Genomic DNA, 20,154 nt, shown 5'->3' on the forward strand with positions numbered 1-20,154 from the left:
TTGTACAGCGCCTGAATCTGCACACTCGTGGCGTGGTTGTTCTCCTCCACCACTCGCTTCATCGTCCTCTCGCCGCTTTCATCGACGAGGCGTTTCCTCCCGCAGGTCTCCCGGCGACTGGAGGTTTTCTGCTTGGCGCACCATTCCCGGTAAGCCCGGGCAACCGCGGTCTTGGAGAAGCCCAACAGGCTCACGGTCTCCGCGATGCTGCAGCCGGCGCGCCGCGCTCCCACGATGCTGCCCCGCTCGAACTCACTCAAGTCCCGCGACTTGCCCATGAGTCGGTGTTCAGGGAGCACCGCAGATTAGATGCTCGCTTTCTGACATAAACATAGGTATTCTTCTTCTTTTGGTTTCATGGCCGATTGAACCAGTTACTTAAAAGGTGTGTACCGCCACCTACAGGGTAAATAAAGTAATAATTAAACCATAGTATTGGTAATAATTAAAGAAAAACAACCCCACAAAAACTCACTATATTCCATGATGTATCTCCTTTAAATGTTCCACAACTATGCAAATGGTCCTAACACTCTTAAAATGCTTTGGTGACACACATATGCCCATTCAAAGAGCTCTAATAAATAAGATAAGATAACCCTTTGTTCGATCCGCAGTGGGGGAATTGCAGGATTACAGCAGCAGTGCACACATAGTAAATACAAATAATAATATAAACAGTAAAAACATTTCACAAAAGCAATATTAAATATGCAGACAGAATGCAAAGTATTTGAATCTATTTATATTGCACCATTGAACGTAATTAAAGTGATTAAAGTGTTATTAAGTGTTAATAGTGCATGTAAGTAGTGCAACTTTGTCCACAGTAAATTCCTGAGGGAATTAAATGACTCATAACACAGTTGTGATGACCATCCTTTGTCAGCCTTTTAATATGCAGCAAAAATACACTTAAATCCCATCGATCACCTCATTTAATATTTCACACACACACACACACACACACACACACACACACACACACACACACACACACACACACACGTTACAGTAAATCTTAACAGAGGTGCCCCTCGACCTAAAGACTTGTTCCTGATTCACAACTCTCTGGTTAGACTACCAGACTCCCTCCAGTTTCAGACACCAGGCATTTCCAGGAGATGCTGGCATAGTAGGCATAGCAATCATCAGCCCAGCTGTTGGTGTCAGCGGTGCCCACTTCAGTAGAACATTAGGATAGTCCATAAGTGTAATCTGTGGATTTAAAAGTGTAATATAAAGAGTTTATCATTATGACAAATTAAGTTAGGATTAAACGCTATGCGCATAAAGTTGTATGGGTTACTTTTGTGGCTGTAGACGTCCTTGGCACTGTGAGCCGAAGTAGTTGTTCGGCCGGCCAGCCAAGGATAATGGCATAAACGGTATGGTTTTTAGCAGTGTACCTACAATAGGAGCAAGAAGTGGCTTATTTTCCATCACAAAATGAAAAGATATTACTCGGGCCAGACTCTTGGACAATACCTTGCTTCGCTCCAAAAAAATCACAATCTCACCAGACAGTGACAGTGCTGTTCTCCGTCTGGACCCTCCAGGGTTTGGAAGCATAGATGGCGTCCCCATTGATGCCCAACCAGACACCGAGTCCCCTCAGCCTCTCCTCAAACACCGGGGCAATCATGCCGTCTGCCATCGGCCCGATGTTCAGCAGGTAGTTACCACCCATGGCCACCACATACACCAAGTCCTGAGGAAAGAGAGTCTTTAGATCAGCACAAGATGACTGGACGTACACCAGTCTTAGGCAATGACCTACTGTGACCTTTCACCTTCAGGATGGCCGGCAGATCCATGACCTCGCTTAGCTTCATGTCTCTTCGGTAGCCCCAGGAGTGTGTGTCGATGGACTGGCATTTCTCCCATTTGTGGTCTGGAAGTGTCCCAGGCGTGTACCTATCGGCACAGTTGTAGTAGCCTCCATGTTTGCAGTAGCAGCCCTTTCCCCACCTGTCATTGGTCACCACCACATCCTGAAGAAACACACAAGTGGTTATCTACAACAGCAAATAAGACTGCTGCTATTGATCAAATACATTCATTTTCACGCTACACTTATGGTGCAATGTAGTGCAGATGATATATGATTAAATAAACACGCTCTGATGAACGTCGATGTAAAAGCTCGAGCCTACTTTGACTGGGCTGTCATTGTAGAGCCAGGCCAGGAACTCGGTGGAGTTCCAATAGGTATCGGGTGCTTCCCAGTCCCCATCAGACCAGATCAGATCAGGTTTGTACGTCGTCACAAGGTCCACTAGCTCTGGAAGAGTCTTACGGCCAACAAAGTCCTGAGTCTTGAATCCAGAGGCTTGGTCCGACAAGTAGAGGGGATGGTACCATTCGTATAGAGAGTGGTAGAGACCCAAGCGCAATGACCTGTCAACAGAGACACATGAATGAATGTCGTTTTTATTTCAATTATTTCCAACCGGTCTCATTTAGGAGTACAGAATTCCTGGCAATATAAGATGTTTGTTTTTTTGTTATTGTCATTCGGTGCTGTCCTGATGTGAAAACAATCAGTATTCACATCATGTCTTATTGTAACCTTAACTCCCTTCCTCAATTTGCGATACTCACTTCTTCCTGACTGCTGTAGCCAGTTCTCCCACCAGGTCCCGGTGAGGACCTACATCCACTGAGTTCCAGTTCCAGGAACCTGCTGAGGGCCAGTTTGTGAATCCTTCATGGTGTTTGGATGTGAATACCACATACCTGTAGCAAAAAAAAAAAAAAAAATCATGTACACATAAATGCCTTCACACATGACAGACAATTATTATATACATAATTATGACTTTTTATCTCATAATTATGACTTTTTATCTAATTATTATGACTTTTTATCTCATAATTATGACTTTTTATCTCATAATTTCGACTTTATTATCTCATAATTATGACTTTTTATGTCGTTTTTTTATTTTTGTTGTGGGGGAAACGGGCTTCCATACAAAGAAAGATGTCTGTATATAGATTAGTATGCCTCGAGTAGCACTGCCAATAGCGACCGTAAACCTGACACACGGGTTTGGGTGTGGCTTGAGGAAGCATTGGCAAAAAGACTTGCTACAGTCAAAACCCACATCTGGAACAAATATAACAGGTCGTGTGGCTATATGATATATTTGTTGAACTTACTTTGCTCCAGAGGCTTTGAAAATCTCTGCCCAGTTATCGGGATCGAAGAATTCTGCGCGAAACGCGTGCGCAAAGTCCGCGTATTTAAAGCCCGGTGGGTAGTTTTCCAGCATGAACGCAACCTCCTCTGCGCGCTTTTTGGACTGCCACCAGTACCAAAACCACTCGCTAAACTGCCCGAAGCCAGGGACCGAGAAGACCCCCCAGTGGACGAAAATGCCGATCTTCGCCTCGTCGAACCACTGGGGTAGGGGTCTGGCGTCCAGGCTGGTCCAGTTAGCTGCGTAGCGCGCCCTGCATCCAGGGGCCAACACGAGGAGGAGCGGGATAACCCACAGCGCAGGCGGGACGCATCCAGCCCGTACTGGAGGCGACATGGTCCCTGAGAGTAAAGTCAAGTCTGTCACTCCTGTGCGATTGTGAAACCCGTCGCTACAGTCAGGTGGTGTCACTGCCTGTCTGAAGCACTTGCATGACAATCTGAATAAATATAGGAAGGGCGTATTGTGTTGCCGACTTCCGCGAGTAGTTCTCATCATAAAACTATAACGTCCATCCTAGATAAGATAAGAGAAGATACTCCTTTATTGGTTAGTTAAAAATTGCAGGATTATGATTCTACTGAGATTCATTTGACTCTGTACTCATGTTGTGCACTTCCAATAAAATACAAACAAACAAACAAACAGGTAAACAAACCATTGTAATTGATTTCTTAATGCAATGGGAAGTAGTCAGGCTGCTTGCAAAAAGCCGGTGTTTCCCCTGGTCACGAGCACACGCGGAATCATTTTATTTCCGGGTTGAGGTTCAACCACTAGAGGGCGCTACAGGTCTATTGTTCTATTATTGAGTGTGATGAAAGTACACTGCTGGACAAAAGCTTGATCCACTCCTAGAGAGGACTGCAATTGTCATGTCATGTTGTAGAAAGTCCTCTTCAGAAATAGATGTGATTTTGTATGAAATGGTTTGTATTTTTTTTTTTTAAAGAGAACAAAATACGGTGCATTGGTTAGACCAGATGGACAATTGAAAGGGCAGAAAAAGATCCCTCTAAGCCAGCGGTTCCCAAACTTTTTAGGCCACACACCCCCTTCTACATCCCGACCGGGTTCACGCACCCCCAATCCCCCACACCTTAAAAAAAAACGCAACAGAGCCTATTTATAGCCGCATAAAATTGGACTGATGCGAGAACTGTTTGCTCGCGCGTGGCGTTTGTTACAAGATTTAGTCCGCTGTATAAATTTCAGTTACACAAGGCGTCACTTTTAAAGAGCATTAAGGGGCCGTTCACACCAGACGCGACTCTCAAAAACGCGTCGCTAGCAAAACCATTGTTTTCCTATTGTACGGCGCGCCTTTCATGCGCGCTTTTTAAATGCCGCGCGACGCGTTTTTCGAGCGTTTTTTCGGCGAGCTTAAACGTTTAAATATTCTCAACTTTAAGCGCCTTCCGCGGAGTCGCACAGCTTAAACGCACAGCTCAGTCGCACAGCTCCCTGGATGGCGAGGACACGCGCACAGGCTCAGAGGCAGATTGCATTTCACATTTACTTATTTAAACACAGTAAGCCACGTAAAGAACAAAGAGTGGCACATGCATAGGCTCATAAACAAATATAAATAAAAAAGGAGGAGTCCATATGAGGATTTTCACATGCAGCGCAGGTGGCTCAGCCTGCAGTAAGAGAGATAGAGAGGGAGAGGGAGAAAGTGAGAGACATCAGTCTCTCACTTTGAGAGACTCACTTTGAGAGACTCACGTGAATGAGACTGCAATTGTTTTTGGCTGTTTTGTAACTCTTCCAATTTGGATCTAAAAAATGGAAGGGGCTTCTGACTTGCACTGCATGCTTAGTGTTCAGGTGGCGGCGCAAATAAGATGCTTAAGACAGCTGTTAGCCAGAACCTCACTGCACAACACGCACTGTGGCTTCGGGCAATCTGCATTGCCAATCCAAGTGAAGCCCAGACCCAGATAATTGTCATCATATTTCCTCTTTTTTTTCCCAGTCTGATGCTCACTCTCGTCTCCTCTTTCTCCGACTCCCGGTCGATTTCTTCTCCCGGTCTCTCCCCAACGCACCTCTCCGTTTCTCTCGCCTCCGGTTCCTCACTCTCTCTCTGTCCCTCTCCTCTTTTATTACTGATAGCTTTAGATGTCCCACCTGACAGCTTCCCCGATTTCAGCCAGTTTCACATATTTTCATGAATGTTGCTGAATGAATGAAATGACGTTAGGTGCACAAGCTAGGCTAGCTAGTGTGTAGGTAAAAGACAGTCTGGCGGCCGGACCGGAAGTGCATCTATTTATTAAATTGTACGTTTTTAATTTTAAATTTAAATCTTACAAAGGGACATTTTATAATTAAAAAAATCCTACTTAATTTATTTTTTTATTATGTTTAATATTAATTATTACACCATTAGACCACCATTACATTTTTCCTCTCGCGCACCCCCTAGCACCACACTTTGGGAATCCCTGCTCTAAGCAATCCCTCTAACAGTTGAAGAAGAATAGAAGGAATCCCCAATCATCTGTCAAATTAATTGGACGCTTAGCATCAAAACGTGTGCAGATTTAAAAAGGAATATGTTCCTGCTTCAATGCATAAAAATACCTGTAAAGAGGTGGAATATTAACAGGTGTGTTGTATTTGGGGTGAAATAATAGTGTCAACAGTATTCTCCCCTTGCATGTATCACTGTGGGGACTTTGAATAAACATGTTTTATTGAAGTAATTCTTCTTCTTTTGGGGCCAAAACTATTACAAATGTAAATACTAAATTTAGTGTCTGCTTTGTAATCTCTTTTTTCTCTAAAATAGTCACCATTGAAGGAAAGAGAAAACCTTCACCATACCAGGTCACTCCGAACTTTTCACTAAGTCAACAATTACCCAACACATCTGTTGCAACAAAATCCACAGTTTCCACAATATAACCACGAAGCAAATTTGTATCTATGAGCTGCAATATTTTGGGACAAAACAAAACATGCAACAAGCCATTTTGTTTATCATCTGTAGAGGACAACAGCCATGTTATCTTTATGTCCAGCACATACAGGTACATTTGAGCAACTCTGCAAAGAAATAAAAGGACCAAATTTGTGATTCAAAATATATTTTTACCACTGGGGCTAATTGCTGCCGGGCAAAATCACTAGAGCATGATATCTTCAACAGTCAAAAGAACATATTTTGATTTTTGGTTACAATATAATTAGTCAATAAATAAGGCATTTTTTCAGTCATAATTTAACATCAACAACAGTTTGGTCAGCAGACTACAGATTCACTGTGTCTACATCAGTGCAGACAGCCAGCTGCCTTTCAAGCATCTGTTTCCCTACCAAGTCCTCCACTCTGCCAACCTCCACCTCGTCTACATCGTCCATAAAACTGGACCAGTCTGTGCCCAAGCCTCCCCGTTCCATGGGCTCTGCTTGGCTGGCCGGGTGACTGCTGGCAGAATCCTCGTGAGTGGTGGTCACGCAGTTGCAGCTGTCGCAGATGCCGAAGCGTCTGAGTCCCGCTGTGACGCCGGATCCAGTGAAGGTTCGCCTGCAGCTCTTACATGGCACTGGCCAGTTGTGCCGATGGACCTGTCGATGGTCAACGCGGTAAGAGAGAAGAATCATACTGTGTATCATTTTGCACGGGGAAACCCAAACTTTTAGGTTATTATAGCTGGAAAAAATAGCAGCCAACAGATTGACTGCTCTCATTCACTTTGTACAAAACACAAGCAACCGAATTTAACAACACTAAGAGAACTCAATTAAAGACTGAGACAACTAATTACTGTTTACAACTAACTGCTCGCAATTACTGGTTGTGTACGAACCACTTCATCTTAACTATATATTATTGACTATTACATTTTACTGCAACCAAGACCCAAATACGACGATTTATCTTTAAACTACAAGGGGAAACATAATTGCCACAGAGCAATTTCCTACCACGATATATAGAAAACAAAATATGTAATCAACATAATTAATCTAAATATACAGAACAATTGTTTTCAAAATTGTAGTAGTCGCAGAAGCCACCTTAGACGTAGAGGCCTAAATATCAAAAACAGGTGAGGACGATCACAATGCGGTCTTACATTGAGGGCGTGGCTGCGAAGGTGCTCCTGTCTTGTGAACCTCTTGCCACACATGGGACAGGGGAAGGGCCTCTCTCCTGTGTGGCAGCGGATGTGTCTCTTCATGATTCCTTTCTGCTTGGCAGTGTACGGACAGAATGGGCACTTGTGGAGTTTCACTTGCACCACCAAACCATCACCTGCAGGAGGAGAAAGAGAGAGGCCAACAGTTCAGATTCACCTCAATGCCTTAGCCTAGAGTGAAACATTAGTCTCCATAGGCCATCGCTGGCCAATTACCTGTTTCCTCTCCAAGCCAATCGGACTGGATCTCCATGATAGATGATCCCACAAACCCTAAACCGTCATCCATTCTGCCTCCTCCTGTGCTGCTACCAAGCCCTTGGGTAAAGCGCTGTCCCATTCTGTCCCCCAGCGGACTGGGGCCTTCACTTCTGCCCAGAATGTCCATCAGCTGCCTGGTATTAAAAGGAGGGCTGTATCCCGAAGGAGAGAGCTCATTGGAAGGAGAGGGAGGACGTAGTCTGCTATGATGAGGGTTATGGAGCGAGGGCCCAGGATATGAGGCCAGGTCTTTGGAGTCAGGGGACTCCATGAGCTCCTCATCTGGGTCGTACTCTATCTTGGGGTTCACTAACTCAGGGGTCAAAGCAGATGATGAAGAGGAAGAGAGGTTCGTCTGATCCATGTGTCCTTTCTGTCCTTCACGCCCAGATACAAATTCCTCCCTGGAATGGTAGTCGCTGTCCATGTCTCTGTTTGTGCTCGGAGTTGTGGTGACAGGGACGGACAAGGGGGGTCTAGACAAGGCCACAGACTTCGGACCTAAACCTGACCCTCCATCGGCCTCGGCAGCCTGTGAATGAGGCTCCACAGCCTCTGCACCATGAGAGACTGTCACAGCAGGAGTGCCACTGTCTGCAGGACCTAAAGCTCCATCCCTCTCCGTTTTCCTTTCCTTCTCCTTGTTGCATATTTCCAATGACGAGCGGATGTATCCCTTACAGAAGTTTACCAGATCGGTCATCTGCAGGTAGCTGCCTGCTGACATCACCTCAATGACATTGCTTCTGTTCAGGGCCAAGCAGCCAGAGTAAAGGAAATCTAGGATAATCGAGAAGGCATCGGCTGTCACAATGTCCAGCGATGCTGTGCTGTAGCGCTGTCCACTATCCTGTAAAGAGATAACACATTACTTAGTGGGTACACCAGATGCCCTCATTTGACAAGCTCCGCTGTGAATGGCAAGCAAGAATAATAGAGAATTAGCCGTTACATTTAAAAACTAGACCAGACCTCCAAACCATTATACTTACATAGTAACCCAAGCCCCATCATCCACCCATGAGAAGTCATTTATTTCTTACTTTCTTCTTCTTCACGGCTTTTATATTAACAATAATACATTTTATTTGTAAAGCACTTTAAAAAAGGTCCTCAATGCGCTTTACATGGTAAAAAAAACTAATAATTGAAGGGGGGAGGGGTGTTAAGGAGTTTATAGAAAGTGATCTGCATTGTAGTAACATGTTAAGACATTAAAATAATAATGTATAACACAATAGTACATGCACTATCTTAGCCAAAGCAATACATTTGTTTCTAAGAAGCCGTGCCGATACACAACAGAAATAAAGATATCGCAAAGCAGCTTTACTCTCACCTGCAGATAGTGAACCAGAAGAGCCCGGAAATAGCCGCTACCAGCAAACAACACGTTACGATGGGCCTTGAAGACACGGCCTTCAACAAGGATGCTGCAGTCACAGAAGAAGTCCCGCTTACGCTGCTCATTGAGCTCCATCAGCAGTTTGGGCAGATAGCATGGCACCTCCATGTTTGTACTTCTTCAGTGACACCTGACAGGGAGAGAGAGAGAGAGAGAGAGAGAGAGAGAGAGAGAGAGAGAGAGAGAGAGAGAGAGAGAGAGAGAGAGAGAGAGAGAGAGAGTGTGTGTGAGTCAGATGCAAAAGAGGAAACAGCAAAAAGGTTGAAGTTGGACTTTTTTGTCAGACATTTGGTTTAACATGTTATGTTAAAACGTTATGAACCTGTGTGACACCTGACTTGACATTTATTTTTTGGGAGACAATATCTCCTTTTTGATAGAGAATACAAACAATGTTTAAACTGAGTCAACATGTGGTTAAAGGGGAAAGAGGAAACCAGGTCACCAATGGACTCTAGCAATATTAATGAATAACTTGATGAGCTAATACGCAATAGATTTGTTAACAGTCTAACTGATGTGAGGTTAGGTTTAAAAATAATATCAGAAGCGAAAAAGGCCGATACATACACAACCAAACAGACACGCGTTAGACAGAATACATAAAAAACTTGACTTTGCGTTTCCTTATAAGCTAACTTGTGTAGCTAGCGCCGAGTAACGTTAGTTATAGATACTTTATTACACAAAACGTCAGAATAAAAAACACCAACTGCACTTCACGAAGCACGTGGACACACGGTGAGATAAAAGGACATATAATACGGCCATACCTTGGAAAGTAAGCGACGGTACGTGAGGAAATCGTTATCATAACAGAGAGATTAGCACGGCTCATTGTCCCGTGTCGACACATATCAACTTCCGCCTTCAGCAATGTGTGACGTGTATCATTCATCCAATCAGTGGCCGAGAAGGAGGTAGCCCCTCCCACTCCTACAGCTCGGTTGGGATCAATAATAATGATACACGTCTTATTAATTGAGTGATTTTTATGGCACCTTTCATACAAGGAAAGCATGCATGCTTTATAATAAGATAAAATAGAAATAAAAAAGGAGAAAATAAGATGGAAAAGAAAACACACATAACATAAGATAAAACATAAGATTAAATAAAATGCATAACATAAGATAATAAATAAATAAAACCTACTAAATAATAAAAATAATGACAATAAGAAGAAGAAGAAGAAGAAGAAGAAGAAAGATATAAATCAGTAACCATATGTGTAGTATATAGTCAGCCAGCCACCACACTGCGGCAGCACCATGATGTCTCCATTATCTTCTACTTATCTTTGTTACATCAGTAGTGATGATTTGACTTGTAAAGATGAAAACTCAGTAAGTATTTTGTTTAGACTACATTCTGCCTATATTGCTATACATAATACATATAAAAACCAAAAATAAAAAACACAACAGAACATTCATTTACCCGGTGGCCAAAGACTCACCTTGATTACCCCAAATAAGCATATTTTTTTGTAGCTACATCAGAACGTCCACCTGAGGGTGGAACCTCACTGTGGGTGTTGCACAACCTGAAGTAGCCCCGGAAACACCACCCTCTTGCGGGGGCTGTGGGGGTCAACAAACACAGCACAGTCTTTTTGTTTCTCTCAAATCTAATTGCCACTGACATCAACATTTACCTTAACATATATACGTTATACATACTCTAAAGTTATACAAGAACAAAACCACATTGAGTTAAACCACTTTAAAGCAGACTTAATATAGAATACGCTTACACGAAGCAAAGTGCAAAAAAAGTAAACTCAGAAAGTCAAAGCTTACAGGCTAAAGTGAAGGGATACATTTTTAGCCTTTCATTTTTTTATATATATATATATATACACACACACACACAGTATATTTTTAGCGAGCTGGCTTGCCTGATATTGATAGAGTGTGTGTTCCCTTTGAGGCATAATTGACAAAGTCTGCATTCCAGATTTCAATTCAGCTGTTGCTGGATCTCCGATAAACCAGCAGCAGACGAGCGCAGTGTTCTTGAAGGCAAATAGTTAACACGGGAGTTTGCATTGCAGCTTGTTCCTAGCCCAGATAGTTTTTTTTATATAAGGTGTAGCGGCAATCTCGTCTCCGTCCGGTAATCCCTATTACCACTACTGTTACAGTCTGTGTGTGGGCAATGAGCTTGACGCGTAATGAATCTTCAGAGGCAGTAACTCCATTTTAAAAGGTTTACTTAACAAAATAAAGATACAAGAGTCATTCAGTGCTCAATTTGGCACAACGGTCAAAAAACTGTCTTGCTCCGCAGACTGATTAACCTCAACTGAGGGATATAGGCTCTGACGTAGTCAGTAACGTAACTTAAAGGAGCATTTCAACACACTTCTATAAATCACTAAACACATCCTATTAAAGTCTATTATGGCTCTTACATTTCCAGCCCCTATTTGTTTATGCTGGCTGCAAACAATTAAATATGAATTACAAAGAGACATAACACATTCAACATGCATCCATAATAATGATTACATCATGTGCAAAAGGTAAATACACTTTATACAATCTTTTATCCACTTTTGACTTCCAATTGGTTACTCTGTTTGCTTCAGCAGGGAGAGTTTGTTTATGGGTCTGTCCAGTGTGTTGGTTTTGGTTTTCACACTAACTCGCCTGACTGTTCCATTAGAATCTGATAATGTCTTTATTACACGACCCATGATCCAAGAGTTGCGAGGGGCAGTTTCATCCATTATCAAGACAATATCTCCTGGTTTGATAGCCTTTCACGCCATCTTTTCTTCTTCTTCTTTTCCTTGGGGTGGTACACTCCGTGGTGAGTAATGTACCACACTCGGCCATTACAGCGACTGAGCTGCTCAGTGGGTTTTTTCTCGGCGTAGCCTTTTTCAATAATGCCTTTCTTGAAGACCTTGTAATCTTCATGAAATTCTGGATTTCTTTTGAGTTTTCTCTTAAGAGTATCAACCTGCTGCTGAGCGATGCGACGATTATTTGGCACTCTGATGTTTTCATTTCTCAGAGGCACACTCATGCAGTGTCCATCGACCAACTTTGCTGACCCTGTAACCAGGTGTATGAATTGTTGACCCTCCTGGGACATTTCAACCATCTCTTCACAGCTTCTTTCTGGGAAATCTGTCTTGTACGGCTTCACTCGCAATTCTTCTATTTCCACCACTGAGATGTGATTAGCAGTGCAGCTTTGCAGTTTTCCTCTGGCTGTCCTAGGGTTTTTACCCTTTCTGAGAGGTCCATTTATCAACCATCTAAGGGCAGTTTTGACAGCATATGGTCCCTCACCTTTCTCTGTTTATGACCCGCCATGGTTCAATGGCTTTTGGGATGTTGGCACCTATGAGCAGACCGACGTCTGCTTCAATACGAGGGAGATGCACATCTTTCAGATAAGGCCAGTGCGAAATATCTTCCTGTTGTGGAATGTTTTCTTTCTTTACTGGGATGTGGCTGTGTGTAAGCACCTTTGGCAGTTCAATGTATGTGTTTTCTTCAATATCACATATTTCTAGGTCTGAAAGAACACAACTGTTCATCAATTTGTGACTGTTCGACTTGTCTTGACCGATTGTGTTGAGCAGAAACTGGGTGTGCTTTCCTTTGAGGTTTAGTGTTTTCTGTAGCTCTTCACTGCAAAAGGTTGCAGTGCTCCCAGGATCTATAAAGGCGTATGTTTCTACATACCTTCCACTCTTTCTGGATTTCAGCTTTACTGGTACCACAGCTAGAACACATTCTCCTTCTCCAGCCCCAGTGCTTCCACAAACCTCTTCATCCAATGACACATAGCCACTTGAGATAGCGTTGCTCTCTTCAACTTTCGGCGCAGCATTATTTTCTTTAATGACATGGAGTATGTCTAGGTGCCCCTGAGAACAGGCCTGACACATCATTCTCTTTTTGCAATTCTTACTAAGGTGCCCCTGTGTAAGGCATCCAAAGCAAAGGTCTTTAGACTTCAGGAAGTCTATCCGTTCTCTGTTTGTCAGATCTGTAATCTTATTGCAGACAGACAGAGCATGATTCTCCTGACAGAATAAGCATGGTTTGTGGAAAGCTGTAACAACATCTTTCACTGGGCTGCTTGTCCTTGTGGTTGTCTCTGAGGTTGTGTCCTGTACACCTGTAGCAAAAGTGCTTTTGCTTTGACCAGTTTTCCAGATGGTTCTCTCTTTGGTAGTTTTATCCTTTTCCTTTGTGCCTTCGTAACTCTCCACCACAACTCCAAAAAGGGGATCCAGAGCTACCTTTGCCTGCCGATCGATGAAGTCGACTAGGTTAGAAAACCTTGCTCGTCCTCTTCCTCTCTCATGGATCTCAAATGCTGTCGTTCTCCACCTCTCTCTAAATTTGTAGGGAAGCTTTGAAATGACAACTTGCATGTTAGTAGGATTATCCATTTCTTCCATGTATTCTATATCAGCCATAGTGTTCCTACAGCCAATCAGGAACAGAGCGTAGGCGCTTAATGCTTTAGCGTCCTCTGGTTTGATCTGAGGCCATTTTAATGCCTTATCCATGTATGCATTGGCTATCTTCAGCTCATCTCCGTAATGGGTTTGGAGTAACTTTCTGGACTCTGAGTAGCCTCTGTCTGATGACATATGCTCGCAACTGCGAACAAGCTCTTGTGGTTCCCCACTGGTATACTGCTCCAAGTAATAAAGCTTGTCCTGATAGCTGTCAACTTTGCTATCCACTGCATGTTCGAAAGCCCGAATGAAAGATTTGTAAGTAAGAGAGTCACCTTTAAACACTGGAACATCTCTGCATGGGAGGTGAGACATAGTCTGCTGCTTAACAAGCATTTCAGTTATCACATTTTGCCTCTGCATGACTTGGTACAGCTCACTGTCATTGTTTCCAGATCGACGGCGACCGTTATCATAGACGGGTAGCTTGTCTTGTGCTCTTTCTTCCCTTCTCTTACTTTGAGAATACTTCTTCAATGTATGACTGCTGGCTCTGTCCTTAGCATTGTCATACTCTTCCAGCACCTTGAGCTTCGCACTGGATTCTGCAATAGCAGCATCAATGTCTAGTTGTTCCATTTTAGCCTTTAGCTGCACTTCTTCCATTTCAAGCGCTTGCTTCCTTTTTAATGCAGCTGAACGTGCGATCAGTGCTGCATGCTCTGCCTCTTCTTTAATGCGCACTGAGAAGCCTGTAGTTGCAGATGAAGCTACTGAGCTAGAGCCAACAGATGAGCCGGATTTACTCTTACTCCGATGTTTTTCTGTCCCAATCTGAGATATGCTGTCGTCAGCATTAACATCACCTTGTTCATATTCACTTGCAAAATGAATTCCAGTGGCATTGTTTTGCCTTGTTACTTTTTTCCACATTGCAGAACACCAGTTTTCAGTATTTTCCACAAAGTCTCTCATGGGTGCTGATCTTGATTCAAACCAATTATCTTGATCTGCTTGTCTTTCATCTTCATCTAATAAAGTCATAACTTCAGCATTTACATCCTTAAACTCTTTGAACACTTTGCAGAATTTCTGAGAAAGCATCTCTTCCACTTCGTTCACATTTGTGCCATCAATTTTAAGGGTTTCAATAGTTTTCGTCACGACTGAAAGTTGAGATAATTTACCTCTTCTAGCTGCAATACGCCGACTGATTCTGTCTTACAAAGTTTTTTCAGTGGGCTTTGGCACCCTCTTTTGGTCAGAATCCTCCATAGCAACGCACCGCTGTCCAGACTCAGCCAGTGCACAAAACCGTCTGCTTTTGCTTCAAAACGGTCCGTCTTCACTTGAGAAGCTAATGTCCAACAGTTTCTTTCAGTGAGCGCCGATTTTCCAGAGATAGTTGTTGTCCAGGTTCCACAAATGTTCACCACCTCTACGGTGTACAAGCCACGCCAGCTCGCTTGGCTCGGCGTGCCGTTCCACAGCGCAGCGTTTCCGGTAACGAGGTACTTCAGTAAGCTAGCACGGCGTGCGATGTAGCTTTCTGTCTGTTGATCTCGTGGCGAAATCCTCATGAATATCATCCACAGTAACTTACGTCATCCATTATGAAGGCTCTGACTTGGTCCTCATCCATGCAAAAAGGTTTATTCCGCGTGATAATCCTTTCTTTTTGCCATTGTGAGCAAAGTTTTTTGACTCGAATGTAGCGGCAATCTTGTCTCCGTCCGGTAATCCCTATTACCACTACTGTTACAGTCTGTGTGTGGGCAATGAGCTTGACGCGTAATGAATCTTCAGAGGCAGTAACTCCATTTTAAAAGGTTTACTTAACAAAATAAAGATACAAGAGTCATTCAGTGCTCAACTTGGCACAACGGTCAAAAAACTGTCTTCCTCCACAAACTGATTAACCTCAACTGAGGGATATAGGCTCTGACGTAGTCAGTAACGTAACTTAAAGGAGCATTTCAACACACTTCTATAAATCACTAAACACATCCTATTAAAGTCTATTATGGCTCTTACATAAGGATTTTTTATATTTCTAAAATCCCCCAAATAACCTTCATTTGACCTTGTCCTGACAAGTCTCCAGCAGGATTTATCGAAAAATAAATGTTCATCTTAGAGACAAGTATATGAGCTAATTTTAATGACATATTAAGCTGACTTGAAAAAATAACCAAAAGGTTTTACCATTGAGCAATTCAAAATATACGTGTTTCTGCCCTTTTATATGGCTTTTATGTGGGTTTTTTTTTTACAATGAAATGTGTTTTAAATTTAAGTAATGTGACTTCCTCCACTGCAGAAAGTCATTGATATGACAAAGATGATGATGGTGAGGATCTGCAGAAGAACCTCAAAGCGTCACCCTCTCTCTCATATCAGGTTTAGCATGCCGCTGCACAGCTGCGGGGGCGGCTCTCGCCGGCCCACATTGTCTGCTCAAGAAATACTTGTTTATTTGCTTTCCATTTCGGAGAGAAAATAATTCCTCTTTTTTTATTTTCGGACTTAGCAAGCGTAAACAAGTATAGTTCCTCCAGCACTGCGCCACACCCTCTCAGCACAATCCACAGCTCTTAGAAGTGTTTTTTTACACTGATGGGTGCCGACCGAGCAACTTATTTGTTTCAGATATTTTCCCATGGCAAACGGGGCGAATACAAAGGCTTCGTGGTGGCCCGAAGAAACCACAGGGTAGGCGTACATGAGCCTCCACACACTCACCCTCTTTTGAAAATGAAATTTATGACACCTCATAAAAGTTCTATTCACGCTTATAAGCACTAAATATAAACTTGAATAAACCAGCAGGGTTTAACTCAGTCCTCGTAAACTTGACCTGATGGAGCACTGCATCCGGCTGAAGGCAGACCAACCGTCGGCTGACCCGGCTGCCCAGCCCCAACACGAGTCTACCCCAAGGCCGAGCTGGAATGGGTTGAACTCTGAGGTAGCTCTGGTTGCTGACCTTCTTTTTGCTCTGACTCAGGGAAACACAATGCCTTTGTTTTGGTCATTTGATGACATATGGGCAGGAAACTCCCTCTCCACAGCCAAGCAATCACACTGGAGTTCCTACAACACTCCCCTATCTGTGTGGCAGTTTAATGCTGGTTTACACCCATCAACCCCCAAGAAACAAATAATATTCATGATTTATGATTGGGTTTTGGCTTATGCCTATGGTTATGATGTTGCATGATTTACAGATTGAAGCCCAGTCTAAAAAGTAAATAAATGTACTGATGGCTGTTATGCAAGGCTGCATCCAGATTTGGGACCTCACTTAGTCAGTGTGTTAGCCGCTGTGAGACCCACGGCTGGCACAGAGGGCTCCAGCAGCACCCCTCTGGGTCCCTGTGGTCTGCGCCTCAGCACATAACAGCCACTTAGGCCGGCATTTTCCCAGGCTGAGACAACACACCACGGTGGCAGCGCGAGCCACAGAGAGGGCCTGATTAAAGAGTAGGGACAATGGAGGGAGAGAGACCGTGGTGGCATTTTCCATCTCCGCCGCTGTCTCCTGGGGGGACCAAGTATGTGCCGTGAAACGTTTGAATTATCCCAGAATCTCTGGAATTCAGACAGAGGCACCGTGGAGAGGACCCTCGACCGGGGATCAAAGGGCTTTGAGAGGAGTGCGGTGGACTGGTGGTGAAGTTGAGTACATAGGGGAGTGTGTGTGTGTGTGTGTGTGTGTGTGTGTGTGTGTGTGTGTGTGTGTGTGTGTGTGTGTGTGTGTGTGCGTGTCCGTGTGTGTACATGCGTGCCTATGTGTTTCGAAAGATAAAAACAATGTTTGAATTTGAATTATATTGACTTTCATGGCTTGTGATGTTTAAAAAAGAAATGCCATGTTTGACTTCTGAGGAGGAATTGAGCAACGAAATACACACATGGTGTGTGTGTGTGTGTGTTTGTCTGTAGCTGTCCTTTTATCCCTCATGGGATCCGATAATGCAATCATAGCCAATCATTGGAAGTCTAATACAGCGGGCGCCCCTCTTTAGTTCAGAGACGCCACTCTCCTCTGTGGTGGCCGAGGAAGAGGAAGAGAAAAGCGAGAGGGGGAAACCTCTTCCCTTTCTTTCAGTCTATCTCTCTCTGTAATTATCACTTAATGTCCTTTGGTAATCTGGAGACGTCTGTCTCTCGCCCAATCCTTTCTTCCCTCGCTGGATAGTAAATGTATCGCAGTCTGAAATAAATCCAGCAGCCTTTTTTATTATTGTATATTTAGCACCAGAACAGAGTAGTAAATGGAGCCGGCCCAGACCACAAGCTTCCGGTATAGCGCCGTTCCTCAGCTCTGGCTGTCTGTCTTTGCCACAGCCAAGTCCTGAGATCAAAGCTTCCTGTACTATATACAGTTAGCTAGTCATCCTCAAGCGTTGACCTCAAGCGGATTTTCATGTCTGAGAAAGACACTGTGTGTTTGTGAGCCGCATGGAATTAGTTCACGACGCTAGTATGCCTTTCAGCAAGGCAGTCTTTTTTTATGAACATCTGTACTTTCCTGAATGTGTGTAAAAGCTCTTATGGCTGTCAACATCCATATATCTATCCTAGCTTTGTCATGGCATTGTCTTGTGTTTGTTTGATGTCCTATCCTGGGAAGTTGTCTCATGGCGTTCAACAAGCACAATCAATGTCACATTTTGATCTGATATATTTTGTGATTTCCCACCTAGCGGGTGCGTCCTCACTTGCCGCCGGCAGTTGCAATACAAACTTAATTAATTAAATCAACCAAACACAGCATCTGATATGATTTAAAATATATATCCACATGTTTGTGTTGTGGGGACATAGACAGTTAAATAGGATTACAAACTGGTGTGATGCTGGTCTTTAGTCAATTTAAAATAACAAGTGAGCCGGCGATCAAAGTAATAGTTAAATGACCAAAGTAACCAAAACATTGACCATTAATTTGTGTGAAAAAATGTAACAATAACTTATTTTTTACAATGCATAGTGTTATATAACATCCAGTTCTATCCAATCTATTCAGAAAAACTGATTTGAAACAGATGAGCGGATCAATTAGTTTCACTGAACTAGCAGAATTAGTTTGGCATCTGTAAAAAAGAAAAGAAAAAAAACAAAGAAGAATGAATTTCAGTTGTAGTCAATTTGATTATAGCAACATCTATCAAGACCAATAAAAGTGGAATCTGCTCCCTCGGGATATAAAAATGATGTTTGTCATTACCCTCATCCTTCCTCCATCAAAGTATTCCTCTCTTTCCCTGCACACTCACTGTAATCCCCCTTTCTGGGAACGCTAAAAATGACCCAGCAGTGCGGTGGCGGCAGGTTTTTATGCCGGTTTTTAGGGGCTTATGCCTGCTCTTCGGAGCTGCCGTCGGTACGAGGTGTCGGCTGGATGCCTCCCTGATAAGGCCGTAATCTGAGGTGTAAAGTTATACGAGGGATTTGTGAAAGTGAGAGGCTGTCAAAGAGCAGCAGCCCAAAACAGGGATGGAGCACCGTCTCCTGGGTTTAAGGCTTTATGAGGTCTCTTCTGAACCAACCTGGTATCCAATTAATACAAATCCTTTCAAACTAACCGCGAAACAGATGCATTTGCCTCCCGTTTTGAGTCCCTCCTTGTTCGGTACTTTTCCTTTCAGAATTGTGAAACTTCTAAACTGAATGCCACTTTCTTCACTGACAAAAGTAGAAAGCTGATCGAGGAATCATTGCATGACCATGCAATAAAAATGTGTCTCCTCCATAAACTTGAATGATAGTCGGCTTCCAAGTCGAAACGCTCGAGCAAAACTATATTTTACAGTGGCTAATATTAGCTGAGCCTGAAACTCCTCAGTCCTCAAATGGAGCACAATCGCATGCATGGCTGAAGGGACATATTGGATTAGCCTTGAACTTTTTCATTTTTCACTTTCCCCCTTTTCTCCTCCTCTTTCTCTGCGGCTCATAAAAGATTGCGCCCCGTGTGTGATGTGGCGGAGGAGTGCAGTCAGAATGAACTGATTACGGACGAGGCCCGGCATGCCTTTGAGTCATGGCACAGAACGACATTCTTCAAGCACTTAAAAATAGTAACAGTTGGCTTTATTTTCCAGGATTGTTTGGAGGACTTTGGGGCATCCTCCGCTGGCTTTTTCTGTCGAATGGAATCATAACCAGATTCTTCTTCATCCCCCCCCCTGCCTCCCTCTCCCTCCTCGTTTCTTTCATTTTCTTATTTCTAGTTTGTTTAATCTTGTGAAGAAAATTGGCCTAGCGTGGGAAAGGCAGAATTCTTTTTGGGGGTAGGTTTTGTTGTTTTAGAGTTGTGCGCATTGTTGTTCATGTTGTTCAGTGCCAGTTTGTGCCAAAACCTCATGAAGTATAGATAAAAAGGAGATGAGTGAGAGGGAGGCCGCAACACCACGACAAAGATATGGGCTGTCTAAGCAAAGAGCTTTACAAATGACAATCTCCTGGGGGGAAAAAGGGGCAGACAACATAAGGGAGGAACGGAGTGAAAGAGGAGGGGGGGTGGAGAGGAGAAACAAATGTGGATTGATTGGTGGGAGGAGGAGGAAGGAGGGAGATGGGTATGGGGGGGGATAACGCATAGCAGTGTAGACGGGGGGAGATGAGAGGGGAAACATTCCCCCTTGCCCACATTAAAGACATAAAAAAGAAAACAAACAGAAAAACATGTCT

The 20,154-nt window shown here is 43.4% G+C and overlaps 2 protein-coding genes across 2 annotated transcripts; both read right to left on the reverse strand.

The window, feature by feature from the left end:
- Positions 1–894: 894 nt before the first annotated feature.
- Positions 895–3,542, reverse strand: LOC306748503 (tissue alpha-L-fucosidase-like; the record flags this gene model as incomplete). The annotated part of the gene is made up of 7 exons (XM_079231678.1): positions 895–1,218; positions 1,310–1,409; positions 1,521–1,711; positions 1,794–1,994; positions 2,157–2,400; positions 2,605–2,739; positions 3,166–3,542. The coding sequence occupies 7 exons, from the start codon at positions 3,540–3,542 to the stop codon at positions 1,081–1,083; spliced, it is 1,386 nt and encodes a 461-aa protein (XP_079087804.1). The 3' UTR covers positions 895–1,080.
- Positions 3,543–6,110: 2,568 nt separating this feature from the next.
- zbtb8b (zinc finger and BTB domain containing 8B) lies at positions 6,111–9,131 on the reverse strand (the record flags this gene model as incomplete). Its single annotated transcript, XM_079231832.1, has 4 exons — positions 6,111–6,782; positions 7,295–7,473; positions 7,574–8,468; positions 8,958–9,131. The coding sequence occupies 4 exons, from the start codon at positions 9,129–9,131 to the stop codon at positions 6,465–6,467; spliced, it is 1,566 nt and encodes a 521-aa protein (XP_079087958.1). The 3' UTR covers positions 6,111–6,464.
- Positions 9,132–20,154: the final 11,023 nt, after the last annotated feature.

The sequence above is a fragment of the Taurulus bubalis genome (genome assembly GCF_910589615.1).
Source record: "Taurulus bubalis genome assembly, chromosome: 16".
NCBI lineage: Eukaryota > Metazoa > Chordata > Actinopteri > Perciformes > Cottidae > Taurulus > Taurulus bubalis.